The 16,012-nt window shown below is 34.7% G+C and overlaps 1 protein-coding gene across 1 annotated transcript in view; it reads right to left on the bottom strand.

Annotated features, from left to right (window-relative positions):
- The window catches only part of SLC25A12 (solute carrier family 25 member 12), a 50,506-nt gene that overhangs the window by 19,608 nt on the left and 14,886 nt on the right, over positions 1-16,012 (bottom strand). Inside the window, exons 5-9 of the mRNA XM_084289026.1 lie at positions 10,202-10,341; positions 7,755-7,901; positions 6,386-6,524; positions 4,893-4,986; positions 4,145-4,229 (exon numbers count right to left, since the gene is read on the bottom strand). Coding sequence (XP_084145152.1) covers positions 4,145-4,229; positions 4,893-4,986; positions 6,386-6,524; positions 7,755-7,901; positions 10,202-10,341 — 605 coding nt within the window. The remainder of the gene's footprint in view (positions 1-4,144; positions 4,230-4,892; positions 4,987-6,385; positions 6,525-7,754; positions 7,902-10,201; positions 10,342-16,012) is intronic.

The raw sequence follows: 16,012 nt of genomic DNA, 5'->3' as shown, positions 1-16,012 counted from the left end.
AACAGTTTATTAAAAAAATAAAAAGCATGAATCAAATGAAATGCAAAGAAAAACAACAGATCTGAAAAATTTACTATCCAAAACACTAAATTTTCCTGATTTAAAAAAAAAATCACAACAAAATAGTCACAAAAATAAATTCCAAAATACAGGGGTATCTTTTGATTCATGTAATTGAAAGATTCGTGCAATAATAATACCCCTAAAAGACTTAGAAATGAAACAGGACTGGTTCTTCATTCCACAAAAATCTTCTGGTACATTAGCACACCTGCTTCCTTTTAGCTGTTTTAAGGTTATTCTTTTTCTACGAAGCTCCAGAGTTCTCATCAAAATCCAGTCACTACATTCAGACATAAATCTTAATGAATACATCACTGGATGTTAAAAATCAAATTCTTTGTGAAGGAAATGTCACTTTTATATTATTAGATAAGCGTTCACAAAGTTTGCAGTTTACTTGTGTGTTCAGATGGATATGCAAATGAATGTAATTAATGCTATAGCTTTCAAATCATGAATATTTATAAACAGAAAATTACTGTAGCTGTCATCCCCATAGGATATTCAGCTGCCAGGCTTTAAGAAAATCTTACACAATGAAAAAAACTGACAATAAAGTAAACATGGTTGAAAGCAAACTAATTTCCATTTCCACCAAATCTACAAAGATGGAGTGAGTTCATGTAAAAATCTAATTTTCCTTTTAGAAGGGATCTTAAAACCATATAGAAGTGATTAGAGACTTGTTTTCATTTTCTAGTGACAGCTGAACCTCACTGGAATGATATTCTCTCTTTCACAAATGGGTATCTTTCATTGTATCAATACAGTTAAATTAAATACCCTGGTTTCGGCTGGGATAGAGTTAACTTCCTTCCTGGTAGCTGGTATGGTGCTGTGTTTTGGATTTTGTATGAGAACAATGTTGATAACACACCAATGTTTTAGTTGTTGCAGAGCAGTGCTCACACAGAGCCAAGGACTTTTCAGCTTCTTGTGGTGCCCTGCTTGAGCCCTGGCTGGACACATTTTCTGTCCTATTAAATTGTCTTTATCTCAACACACAAGTTTTACCTTTTTTTTTTTTTTTTTTTTTTTTTCCCCCTGATTCTCTCCCGTATCCCACTATGGGGAAGAGGAGTGAGCGAATGGCTTCATGGTGCTTAGTTGCCTGCCAGGTTAAACCACAACATCAGGTAATAAAAGATTAACTTAGGATAAGGCCCAGTAAAACACAGCTCCTTATAAAATGAAGAAAATGAAAGAACTTTCCTTTTGCTGTGCGCTGTTAACACAGAACATAGAGCAGGATGAAAGCATAATGTATTACTCCAAGAGCATAAGAAGAATATGTTCTAGTGAGGAGTGACACTTTTTTCAGCGAGCTTATTTCATAACACTGTCGAGCTACACAGGTAATTCTGATGTGTAAAATACAACGAGACAAGTATTTTATTTCCTAATAATCTACTCAGGAAGGTGAATGCCACAAAAGCACCGATTAAAACTAAAGCTGCCAGTTAAGAATGCAGTTATGAAACTTCATCAAAAATACTTCTCCTTAGTCTGGACAAACATTGTATACACATCTCTGCATCAATTAATTCCATCATTCTTGTCTTTAGGAATCCATAGGAAGACCATTACCGCTAAGTAGGGTTGGGACACATACATGTATTTCATTGCCTCAGATATGTCTAATTCCTTAAGGACAACAGAACGGTAACATTAAGAACAGATCAGACACTGTGTTTCAGATCAGTTTGTTTGAAAGACAACTGGATGACCAAGCTGTCACAAGAGTAAACAGAATAAATCCCAAGTCCCACATACTACCTATACTTTATGTAGAAGAATGTTTTCACCATAGCAGTTGAATTAATTCAAGATTTTCCTGTCATTGAGATGTATCCTAGATTTTCTAGTGGATAGAAAGGTTCCTACTTAGAGGAACCTTGTTGTAGTATGTACACAAAGTGAGCTGAAAAAGGACAGGCTTTGTATATACAAGCTTTTATTCTCAGATGGAGTCCTGGGACCCTCATCCGCTGGCAAATACAGGACTCTCACATGGTGAACAAGGCATAGGTGGTTTTGTCACCGCACTGTGCTGCCTGCTTTAACTCAGAACACCTTACTGCAGTACTATCTGTACAGGGTAGGGGATCTGAATTTCACCTTTTGGGAGATGGTGTAGCTTGGATTTGCCAGGTCACTACTGGCAGCTGTCTGCCCTCCTGCCCCAACAACCCAGATGACTGAGCTACTTGGGAATCAGTTGCTGAATCACTGCAATTTAGGAGCAGTATTATAATGCACGTCATCACCAGCTTCAGTTCACCATACAGGCTGAGCTGCTGGATGTGGCAGTACAGCAGTTGATTCATTAGAAGCTCAACTGTCCGTGTATCAATCAAGGAAGCTGTGAGCAGAATTCAGCCTCCACCAGGCTTCGCCTACTTGGGAATCAGAGCCCTTGGGTGTCTTCATGGGCACCACAAACTTCTAACACTGACTGAGAGAACTGGAGTTGTTCAGACACTGTAGGAAAAACCTTCACAATGAAAAACTATATTTCTCTCCTGAGTACACAAATATGTGTTTAGTCAGAATTATGACATTCACTCATACAAGATGTTAAGAATTAGATATCCTACCCTTCTTCATATATTACGGAGAGAAAAAGGATATGGAGACATCCTTGGAGCAAAATGCCCTGGTTCAGATGAACACTGGACATTATTGTATTCTCTTGTAAAGCTTACTTGGGAATGTACAGCTCTATGTGGAATTGTACTTCCTTATGAAGTTCTAACAGTAAAAATAAACAAATGATAGTGCATCAGAAACTTCTAAGATCATATCCTACCTTTTTTGTTGTTTTGCATAATAAATACCAATGTGTAAATGATCTTTGTATTGAATAATTATGTAACCATGTAACTCAACATGTACGTATGTCTTCCTTTCTGAATCTGCTGTGTACCTGTTTCAAGGATCTTCTTGACTGCATAATTAGCTTTATATTATTAACACTTGAGTTAATTCCCCCTCTGAGTAACCCTACTGAGAACAATCACCTACAAAATGCTTCGGAAGAAGGAATCCCCTAGCATATACCCAAAATAAAAAAGAACAGAACGGAGTATTTCTATGCACAGCATAAGAGACTTCCCATCAAGTTGCTAGTTTTGGTATCAGTAGTACTTGGATTCAACCTTAGAAGAAGGTTAAGGTAAAATTTAAATCACAGCTTAACTAGCATTAGACATACCTGCTTGCAAAAGACAACTTCTCAATTACATATTGAACCAAAAACATACAGAAGATACAGCCTCCAAATCTAGACATCCTTATCATGTAAACTTGCTAACAATACTCCTGATAGTGGGCAGTATGGTACCCAGTAACTATAATGGAAAGTCTAAACAATAAGCTAAAGACCTGCACAATGTTTGGTCCTAATTCTTTAGTTTTTACAGTTGTACAAATAACCATAGAAGTGTGAAACAATTTATATTAAAAATCCTAATGGACAGTCTAGGACTCTTATGCTGTACTATACATGCGTGTATTAAAATAGAGCGATAACTGTAAAGGTCTGGTAAAACAGCGGGTTAACTTTCTACTACTGTTATTTTCCATCTTCTAATTCTACCCTTTTCATCAATCTCAATAAAGCTGAATTCCCCTTCCACTGTCTAGCTCAGAGAGCCAGGAAGTAGAGTAAAATTCAATGATCTGTTTAAATAAATGGTTAAGCCAATTGTTTCATCACATTTTTCAAAAAAAGACGACATTTATAAGCTTTGCATTTAATACTCATATATTTTACTATTTTTAATTAATTGTATAATTACAATGTTAGATTGTGAAGTGAAGTGAATCCAAGTTTCTATACATTCTTTTATCTGAACAGGCCACCATTCAATATGACACCTAGTATCTTGTTTAGAAACACACTCAATATTGTGTCCTAATTCTATCCCTATAGCAATACACATAGCACATTCCACATCTTTGGTACCTGTTCAAGTACATTGTTTTTGGTATTGTTTTTTTAAACTTTTCATATGCATGTACATAAACATGCACTTATTTTCAGCAATTTTATTTGTATATATATGTCACTTCTACCTACCTGCTTCTGTAGTTCTGCCAAGTTGTAAGGTAACGCACCTTCAGCCAGCGGTGCTATTCTCTCAATATCTGCCAAAGTTAAGCGCCTTAACACAAGACAGAGGAAAGTAAATTACTGTTAGATAAAATAACAAACATATTCAATACAGTATTCCTGGCCACACCTCACAGAATACATCCTGAGTTTAAAAAAAAAAAAACACTTGTCATATTTGAACACATATCTAAGAATTCTGCTACACTGCCATAAAGAATTCTTGGGAGTTTGAAGGGCATTCTCTTCTTAGAGCTGTTAAGTGGACATAAAGGGACCTCGGATTATTCAGGAGTCCTTGATTACTAGTAATAAAGGGTAATAAAGGATATAATTCACAAATTAAACAATTTTGCCAATCACAATTAAACAATAGGTAGGTATTCCTATCCAAGAGTCCACATGCAAACACCTTCCTGAAACATCAATAAAGTTAAAAATACCAGTGTATTATAGCCTTTGGGGATTACAGTAATTTGTTTTGCTATTTTAAATGTATACCTATAATATGAAAATTAATAACTATGCTTGATGTACACAATTCAATTAGAAAATCCATGCATACACCAAACTCATTTTACATTAAATAAATTATTGTAAAGAAATACAACAAAACACTCAATTTTTTTAAATTAAGATGAAAATGAGTAGGGTTTTTTTGCATAGAGAACAGCAATATGATTATTAAATGGTAAAATTAATTATTATAAGTTACCCAGTAACACTGTATAAATCTGTAAGTTGGTAGAGAATATCTATTTCCAGTGGTGTAACTTGTCCAAATCGGATTGCAGAGTGGGTAAATTCCTCTGGATTTAAAAGGGAAAGACAAAGCAATTGTGTTATTTGTCAAATTTCTTCTTTATACACAACTTTCACAAATAACTTCATTAACATTTAAAAAAAAAAAAAAAAAGAAAAAAAAAAAAAGAGAGAGAGAAAGGGAGAGACCTATCACCAAGGAGCAAAATCCATAATGCAAATGGAAAAAATATTTTCAGGAGGATATCTATCTTGAATCAGGCCTCTAGAGACATAGAGGAAATCTGACTGCACAACTCTGATTCATGGCAAGAATTCATCATCAAAGTCAACAAAAATCCTCATTCTAGTAAGGTTAATAACACCACACACACTATTTGTGATTCTTTTTTCTGAAGTTCTGCAAAACAGAACAGAATAGTGATATTCACAGCTTTAAGGGCAACTGACTCATTTATTGCCATCACATCCACGTTTCTTTTAACTGCTAGCTCTCAATGATACCAAATTTAGATGTTTATCTAGCCAAATTACATGACATGTTCATGACATAATTGCCAAGCTACAATAAACAAGTTTTAGCACTGGAAACACAGTAGCAATTTTCAAAAACACAAATCCAGCCAAGATATATTTATGCATCTGAATCAAAAATAAATAAATAAATAAGCTAGGTAATTTGTTAGCAAAATTTGGAGTATGAGGACAGGGATTTTATGCTTTTCTTTAGGGATGAAAGGTATGCAGACCATATGAACTTAAGCCAAGCAAAGAAGGAACTTGGCATGCTTTTTATCACACTCAGATTTGGTTGGTCCCATCCATACATGTAATAAAATCAATGACAAAATCTGTCATAAAATCACTACAAAATCAATCCACTCATGCCTGCATCAAGACTGACACATGGCCACCTTTTGTATGTACAGGTATTAACTATGTCCTAAATATAGACATAAACTTCATGTAAAACCACTCAGGTCCATAAACACTAAGGAATTATTTACTATAACCATTTTTCTAAAAAAGATTTAATCACAGATAAAGTAACTAGAGCTAAACAATATGGAGATTACTGATAATGGATTTTCAATCTTAATCCATTCTATCTTATTTCCTAGGTACCTCATCTCTAAGAAACCATGCATATCTTTCATGGGGTGGTAAAATCCTCAATAATATATTGTCTTGCAGATATCCATTCAAACTAGTAAGGCCAACAAGGTTTCTGCCAGAGTCCCAGTTCTTCTCCCTTAATGATCTGGTTGAAAATCCTTCCTAACCTGGCAGGATGAAAATCACCCTTTAAACACCTATACAATAGTGCTAACCTTGTGCTAAGTGCTAAGTCTACGCAGTCCCTGACTTGCCTTACCATATATGCACTACTGGATTACAGATCGGAGACAACTAAGAAATTAATAAAGTGCAGGAAATATACTTTACCTTTTGTGACTTCAACATCTTTTCTTATACCTGCTATATTGCTGTATATCTTCCTAACGAGATCCATGTTATTCAAAAGGGCATTAAATGCATTGAAGTAGGAGAAGCTGACCTGATGTGAAACAGTTCCACCAGCTACCTTTAAAAGTTAAATGAATGTGGTTAAGTACCTTAAGGCTTTTAACAACATCTTATTACAAATTACAGAAACATCCATTTGGGCAAATAAGGACAGTATTAAAGATATCTTTCTATTCCTGTAATTCCATGTATTGGCAGGGTGCACCGGGCATGAACCTATGGACAAAAGTAATTTTAAGCTATTTTTAATAGAAATATAAGGGGGAAATTATTAGACAGGATGCTTTTTTTTTTTCTTTGTACAAACTGAATATTATGAAATGATCAGGAAATACTCATATAGAATTATAGAATGGTTTGGGTTAGAAAGGGACTAGATGGCCTTCAAAGGTCAACTCCCCTAGCACGATCAGGGATATCTTCTACTAAATCAGGTTGCTCAAAGCCCTGTCCAATCTGACTTTGAACAATTTCAGTGATGTGGCATCCACAGCTTCCCTGGGCAACCTGTTTCACGGTTTGACCACCCTCATGGTTTAAAAAATTCAGTTTAAAAACATTTCTTTTCGTCCTGTTAATACAGGCCCTGGTAAAAAGTTTTTCACTGTATTCCTTATAAGCACTCTTTATATATTGAAAGGTCACAAAGAGGTCTCCTCAGACTTCCCTTCTATAGGCAAGAAACTCTCCCAGCATCTTTACACAGAAGTGTTCCAGTCCTCTGATCATTTTTGTGTCCCTTCTCTGAACTTGTTCTATAAGGTCCACATCTTCCTTGTACTATTATTCAATACATCTGATACACACTCTAAATGGGTAACTGACTATTTTTCTAATAGAGATATGCATGTAACCACTGCTTTAGATAAAGGCAGTGACTGGCTTCTCGTATCAGGTACAGCAACAACCATTTATTTCAAAGCCTACAGTTAGTACATAATATAAATCCTACAGAGAGATGGTATGTCATATCAGTCAGGCTTTTGCCCCAAATTAATATTCTTTCCGTGCAAAGTATAGTTCGCCCTGCTTTAGGGGAAAGCATAGTAGACTAACTCAAACTGCTTCCAATAGCACTTTAAGCGTGTGAACTACACTGCCAAACTTTTCCGATACTGCATCCAAGGAGTACTTCCATGCTCTGCCCGCTCTGTTATGAAGGGAATAATCTCTAGCACTGAGGAAGCAATAAGCAAGTAGGAAGAGACAAAGTGGGAGAGAATCAGTAACATTTTAAGACATTTCAGCTATTAAACCCTGAACTCAAGGCACTTTTCTTCAGACTTACTGAAACTAAATTTTCTTCCACAAATGGAGTTAGCATATGTGAGCGAAGGGTAACCATGATTTCATTGAAGTCCAGCCCAGTAATCATACCACTTTTATTTTTGTCCTTCATTGCAAAGGCTTGTCTTGCATGTTCTGACTGCAGCTCCTAGAATCAGTATTTAGAAATAGCATATTAGCAAATTCTGTAACTCACTGTTCACACAACTGTTGCTCGTTTTGTATTCTTACAGCATGCCTGAATATATTTGTGCATATATACCACAAAAAGACTGCAGTTTAAACTTACAATCCAGCCCAAATAAAATAAGAAGTCTGCACAATGATTCATTCCATGCACAGATTCTTTCCTCTGTCATAGAAAAGCCCCTATTCAACTGTAAAGAAATTTGCACTTAACACTAAATGATTTGAGAAGTAACTTTCACATACCCATGTCCTGGCTGCTACATATTCCTTTATTAAATACGTACCTGGTAGAGAAACTTCTAATACTGATCTTAAAGACTCAAAGGGAACTGATCTCTTTCATGTCCAATATTAAATATGATTGGGGTATTACAAATTAAATAACCAAAAAGTATTTGAAAATGAACAGGAGGACAGTGAAGATATATAATATAGTTTCAGATTGCCCAACAGATACCTCCCACATTGTCAGAAATGGTCACTCATTTCAGGCAATTTAACACTCCTATACAATCTGTAAAAAAATCTTCATATAAAGCACAATGCAGTAACCTAACCTTAATATAATAATGATGGTTGTAAATTCTATGTCCAGAAAAACTTGTTTCCGTCTATTCAAGCAAACAATAAAGCACATTCAGCTGTCATTTAGACCTTTAGAAGCAGCTAAAATAATAACCATGTTGTGACAGCCAGTAAGAGGGCAAACTACTGAGCCTATATCACCTTTACAGTAATTTCTCAAGTCTTGTAACCTCAAGATTAAGGTTTTCTCAATCAGATCACAGCAGGCTTTCTGCACCCTAAACCCCAAGCCCCATAAGACAAGACTATGAAGAGGAATCTAAAGGGAGGGACAGGAATATCAAACGCATGTACATCTTTTAAATACTGCAGTCCATACTATGTGTATGTACTAAGAGTCTTTTTTTTTTTTTTTTTTTTTTACTATACGGTGAGAGCAAGGTTATTGTATCTTACAAGACATCTTTTTGGTAAAACAAACATAAAATCAGATATTTATCATTTTGATCTGGGTTCAACAGCAAAAAGATGCTTCTTACTAGAAATCTGTTTGGTTTTGGTTTTGTTGTTGTTTGTGCACTTGTGTCCCGTTTGTGTCTGGGATCACTTAAAATATGTAGCATCAAAGGCAGGACACAGTTTATTCCTTTAAAGTAACACCAACTTACGCTACGCCCTTAGAAGACTATGCCTAACTCCAGCATCTCAATTTACAATATAGATTTCAGATTCTATCAAGTCACAATTCTCTAGAATCAACTCTAGATCTACTTTAATTCTGGACAATAATTGCAGTGTAAACCAGAGCACATCTATCACTCCCTACTTTTAAGACAGTATGTTGAAGTTATTTTGTAAAGGGTCAGCTCTGGAAGTACATCATCTATTTTTCCTCAGGTCTACCAGAGAGAAAACTAGAAGTAACATCATCAGGCGATCACTGCATCTTAACTTACAGAATTCAGTGTGATTACCTACAATTTTGTGAACTTCCTTCTCTTGAATTATAACGTACATTTCTCCTACTTTACTCTTCCACCTTCCTCTATAATTGATGTCTTCCTTTACTTCCTTCTAGTATAATGATTAATTCATAATGTGTTTTTCCTGTAACTTTGCGGCTTAGAACAAAGTCCAGTTCTAAGAGTGAGATCTTTTAATGCCTTATCCATAGATGGTGCTTCAGCAACATCTCAGAAAATCAGATTTGCCTCCTGCAAAGTTGGCTGCATTTAAGACTAAACTCCCAATATACGTGTAGTAGCATGCAGGATAGTGAGAGGGAAAAAAAAGGGTAAGTATTAGGATGATATTTACAGAACTAAAAGAAATGTTCAACAATCTAATAACTTTACCTGGAAGACTACATGGTTAACAGAACAATTATAACAAGAATGTAATCTTTCTCTGGTTGAAGTTAGTTTTGCTATTATATTCCTATGACAGAAAAAGTAGACTGCTCAATCCAGTTTAACAATCAATGAAACGGTCAATTTCCTAAAAAGTATATTTAATTCCATGTATTTATAGGATGATATTCAAGTTAAAGTACAATGAGTAAATACTGCTTACAGAACTGGTATAGAGAAATAATAGTTCATTGTAACTGTTAGGATTAGTATCAGATAATGACAATCATTACCAGAATAAGCTAAAAATTTATAATGGTATAAATGTATTATTAGAGATGAAAATGAATTTCAATTGTGCTTTAAAAGAAGGTTAATAACTGACCTGCAAGAACTGAGTGAACTCTGAATAGTTAAGATGCTTCTTCCTGTTATGTCCAAAATGCAGTCGAATGAATTCACAGTCCCAGTTGAAGGGGATTTGAAGATGTATAGTACTTTGTTCAAATATTTCTTTGACATTTGCTTTGTGGGAGGGAAAAAACAAGAAGTAAGCTTTGGGGTATAGTAAATCTACAAACATTCTAGGAAGGATACAAACAAATTAAGTTTTAAGCAGCTGTTTAAGAAATGCTTTAGTTTGTTAAGAATCGCTAACAGAGCCTTTACAGACTTTTGAAAGAACACATTTGCTACGCAATGTGATACTTTCTGTATTACTCCATAAAACCTTGGAGTGTTTTATTTAGTTTTAATTAAGAAGCAATTTCCCTTGTACATGACAAATAAGAGCTATTTTGCATTCTGATACAAAAATCAATAGTGGTTCTCCATCTCTGCCAGGAGTCAAATTAAGCCCTTTATCAAGAGCACAAATACCTGCATTACAATCTCATGCAATATTTGTCATAGTAAGTATGGTTTGATTGAAACTTGATTATTACAATCACACTGTCTGAATATGTCTATTGAAGATAGGTATAAGAAATGCCATCTAAAACATATCATTAACTCAGCAGAAAGCACCTTATTAAAAGCTTTTGATAAGGCCTTAGCACAAAAATCGAATCCTATAAAACATAATTTGTAGTCTCAGTTATTAAAATGTTGTAAGGTAAGTGAAGACAGAGATGTCCTCTTTTAAATGAAGAAAAAAATCCTGTCATTTCAGAATATGGAATTCTCCATATGCATACTGTACAACTGCAATACCAGCGCCTACCGTATCTGAATTCAATCAAAAGCCTCATCTGAGAAAAAAGGCTTGCTTTATCATATATAGCATTACCACTCTGCAATACAAGCCTGTTTTTTGTGCAGATTATCTGACCAAATAAATAGTTTAACTGGACATCTATGAATGCATTGTGAACCCTTTTTGAAATCTACCTCAAAAGTACCTGAACTGATTTTAGCATTCATCAGCTAATCTTGAACCTGTTAACAACCAAAATAAAATATGGCATACAGCTCAAATTTAAAACAAAATAAATATTAATTTAGCTGAAAACACACCTCTTTTGTAATATGTTTAGATAATTTGCTCAACACTGGAGTGGCATGAGTATCAGCTGCATTAAAGGCATGCCACGGAACTATTAAACAGTTCTTTTAAAAGACGACAGAATGTAATCAGAAGAACTTTGATATTATTTGCCATTAAGAACTATTTATTTCAAATGCATGTGTTTATTTCAAGTGAATCTCTATGCTAAGAGACTACTCAATTCATCCTTTCAATTCTATAGCTATTCTAGCAGTGGGTAAATCACTATATGGTTTTATATTTTCAGTGAAGAAAGTAAGGGAAATATTCAGAACAAGTATGTTTCAGAACAGGAACACACACAGTAGGATCTTTGGCTAGATCACTTGCTCCACAGATAGTTTGAGATTGCATATTTAAAGAGCTATGCATATTTAAAGACTATGACTAGTGAGTGACTTAACTGTATTTTAGCCCTTACAGGTTGAACACAGACAACAAAGAACTGCTACTTAAACCATAGTTTCCAATGCAAGGTAGGCTAAATGAGGTGTTCAGATAAGCAGGAACCTTAAAAACCTTGACCACTTGCAACTGTTCATTCATATCTACTCACTAATACACAAAGTGAGAGCTAGGAAAATGAGACGGAACGTCAAATACATGGCACTAAACTGCTTTATTTTGCTACACTTCCTCTGAAAGTTTTGTCTGTAATAGGTTTATTCACCACTGCTAGAGATCAAGGAGCCAGGAGAGGTAAATTTAAATTCCCCACCTCCTACTGATTCACTGTGGATTCTGACCAAACTACCTTGAGTCTGCATGTACTACAAACAGATCAATGCAGCCCTCTGTTGAACTTGCAAAATGGCACTGAACTGTGAATGGAACAGAAAACCGGCCTGCTTAATTGCATCTATTGGCTTGGCTACTAGGTACAACCAGGGCATCAGCTAGTGATTAAACATCTGTAACACTGACTGCTTTTAAAATCCTGAATTCTTCTAACGCAAACTTAGGAAAAAACTCACTGAAGCAGCCAAAAACTTTAAATTGTATTTCAATTGTTTCCAACAATTATTTCACAATGGCAGAGGAAGGTTTAAAAAAAGTTTCACCTTTTTCTTATATGAAATTATTCATACATGTTCATATAGACAAATCTTCCAATAAGTTTTAAGGAGACTGAAGCCACTGGAATTTTCCTTACTCTCACTCAAGCATTTAAATGTGTATGACTTAAACCACTGAGGATTATTTTCCCACAGTATTGATTTTCCTTCCTAAAGAAACTTATAACTAGTCATCAAAACATGATAGGTTGATATTTTTCAGCACATAAAAATAATACTGGTAAATGAAATAATAAATTTACATTCAATAGTTGAGTGTATTGGTACTTGAAGAATCCCAATACTGGCTAGCTAGCTTTAAAAAATAGTATCCAAATTAGACTGTTGCTTCTCTGAAAATTCAGACTCCTTATTCATTTTTCTTCAATCAGCAGTATCTGACAATCACCAACATATACTGCATTTGTTACAGTCTGTGTTTTAAGATGTACTATTGTATCTAAAGCTTAATGCCATGTTGGCTTTGTTTATGAAACATTTGGGGTGCAGGACCAAAACTGTGTATGAGTTGTAAATAAAAACAGTTGTAAATAACTGACATAGTTAAGACCACTGAAACTCTACTTTTCCAAAGTGGTCTGGGATTCTCAAACATCTCCAGTAAGCACTAAAATGTACTACTTCTCTACCCAAGATTAGCAATGCTTTCTCCAATATAACAAGAATAGCTTCTTTAATCCAATTTTGTTGGCTTTTCTCTTATTTCAAAGGAAATAACCACCACTACTACAAACAACTCCATGATGAGAAAAGATGCAAATGGACAATCAGATTTCAGAAATGCAGTGTGGTCATGATCTGCACTTTGACCACTTTGAATTGTGACCACGTTTGACTTTCAATTTATTTTTTTTCACAGCATAAGCAAAGCAATGATAACAAAGAAAACTTAAGTGTTACAGTAAAGGTATTTCTTTTTTATTTTATTTTTTATTCTCTCTCAGTCAAAACCCAGTAATGCTTCTGAATTAAAATAAACTACAGGAATTTCCAACAGAGCTATTCTGCAGGGGGCAAACAGCAAATTATTTTTAAACCCTTTCATTTTAGTATGACATTTTACAGAATGCATTCATTGTCCCTGTCAATACACGTTGCTCATTTACTAATGTCTTCTCTTACTCTTTGCTCACCTTTCTGCTGTGGAATTCTTCCTACTGAGTGATAACTTTCTTTCTGAGCTTATAGCAAAGCATTTTCTTCTCAGATAGGCATACAAGTCAGCATCCTGATGACACACTCAACTTACCATCAGCCCCAGGAACAATAAACCTACTACTCTAGTGCACTAGTACATTACCTCCAAGGCGACATGCATTCTCTCAAGATTGCTTCAGAATTTCCCCACCCAATCATTTTAAACAAATTACAGATGCCTGGAGCAGCTATCTGCAAGCAGCATACACATGACTGGCTCAACCTCCATCAACACCATTACCTAGCAGGCTCAGAAAAATGATACAAGAAAAACAAGGGTTTTTTTTCTGGAAAATACTGAATTTCAGAGAAAGGGGAAGACAACTTCAAGTTATAAACACCAAGATATTTTGTTGATGAGGATGAGATGTAACAGAACACCAACACAACTGAACAGAGCATTACACATCTAAATCCACAGAGGATACTGCTAGAGTTTGTATCTTTGAACAAACATTTTTGGCCCCCCTCATGGTGGAGATGAGCTCACGAAACCATGTGGGCTTTGATGCGATATCTATCATTTATTTTTACTAAAAGCTCCCCAAAATGCAGAGTGAAAACCTCACAAATTTCCAGTGCAATCAGACTGTAAAGAGAGTTTGCCATTCCCTCTCACAAGTGACGCAACATCAATCATGCTTCTTAGTGACAAAAAAAAAAAAAAGAAATGCAATAGTTTGAAGTACTAGCATAAGTATACCAGAGGTTTGTTGTTTAAGAGGGTGTTTTAATGTGTCTACTCAGTCATTTAAGGCCTCATTCGTATATATTTCAGCCTCAATGCACATAAGGCATTTAATGTTTTCTATGCTTTTTTTTTTTTTAACTATTTCTGCTAAAAGAAAATTTCATGTATTTTCACTTTCAGCACAAAATGAAAAATCACAATGTCTGTTGCAACAGAAGTATACTAACAGTGATCCAAATATAAATACAATAATTACTTTGAGGTGAGAGCAAAAAGACAAGTAGCAGGAAAAGTGAGAAAGCTAAACTAGAAATAATTGCCTTGTATTTCTCTTATTTTAAAAGATTTAATCAGTGATTCTGATTAAGATCAAGATTAGCGACATAATAGGCATAATAATGAACTGTCAATATATATAACTTTAATGTGGAGTTCTCCTTTCTGTTCCCTCCTGCTGAACTATGATTTTGAACTTAATACTATAGAGAACATTTGAGATCTCTTTATGTTCTTAAGCTATTATAATAAATAAGAATGGGCTCCCATCTTACGCTGCTCACAAATATTTAAATCTGTGGCTTAAACCAGAATCTTACACCGGAAAAGAAGTAAAAACAATAACCAAACAACATGACAACAAAAGAAAGTTATAGTCATTTTCTATATTATCTGCATGCATTAGGCAACAGACACCTTGAAAACAGGCAACTAACATATGGCAAACAGAAAGCCAAGAAAAATGGTAGGTTTAGTTTACTGCACACTTGGTATGAACATAGTGTTTTTCTTACATCCTCAGATCCACAGTTGTGCAATTATGAGATTTTTCTGTTTTCTTTTAAAGCTTACAAATAATATTTCATAAATCATAACTCTTATCTCCAAATCCTTGCATTTTCAATCCTATTACTCTTTTAGAAATGGCGGAGGAGTGAGTACTAGCAATGATCTGCATTTCCTGAAAAATAATACTCAAAAGCAAAGAATTATAACAACATATATTCAACTCCTTTCTCTTATTCTTGTCACTCGCCTTCTTCAAGTATTTTCAAAGTCTACCATGTTTAAGGGAAATCTGAACATTCTTTCTCACATTAAAACATATTACAAAATAATTATTTTGTTTAAGAAAATAGACGGGACAAGATCACAGTACACTCCATTTCTGGAACTATTTTGTTAGATTGATATTTATTATTTCAATTCACCAATATCATTGTAACGTTTAATATAGTTGCATTAATAGGTATCCAATCCCTTTACAACCCAGAATGTCTTGAAAGAAGAGGCCACTATACTCTGCATAATATTTTTAGTGAGATGTCGAGCTGAAGGATGTTTTGAAAACCTTATGTTTAGTTTCATTTATGTTTTCCCATAATCTCAAAAATAATTCAAGAACTCAGAAGAATCACAAAGGCAGTAAAATTGTTTCAAAATCTCATTGTTTTAGATCTGTATTTCTATACACATTAGCACGGGTATTTGACTAAAAGAAATCTCTGAAATGCTAGTTTACAAAAGAATAGCTTTCTTTGTGGTAACTCTGCAAGGAAGAACAGCTGGAAAAGCCTTGCAATTGTACATTCCAATTAAAATTGATACAGTCCAGATGTATGTTTTGTTGAAGGGAAGAATTATAAAGAATCCTTTTACTTCCAGTTAGACAACCTATTTTTTGAGAGA

The sequence above is a fragment of the Netta rufina genome, assembly GCF_964035555.1.
Source record: "Netta rufina genome assembly, chromosome: 6".
NCBI lineage: Eukaryota > Metazoa > Chordata > Aves > Anseriformes > Anatidae > Netta > Netta rufina.
This window is presented reverse-complemented; position numbering and strand designations above follow the sequence as displayed.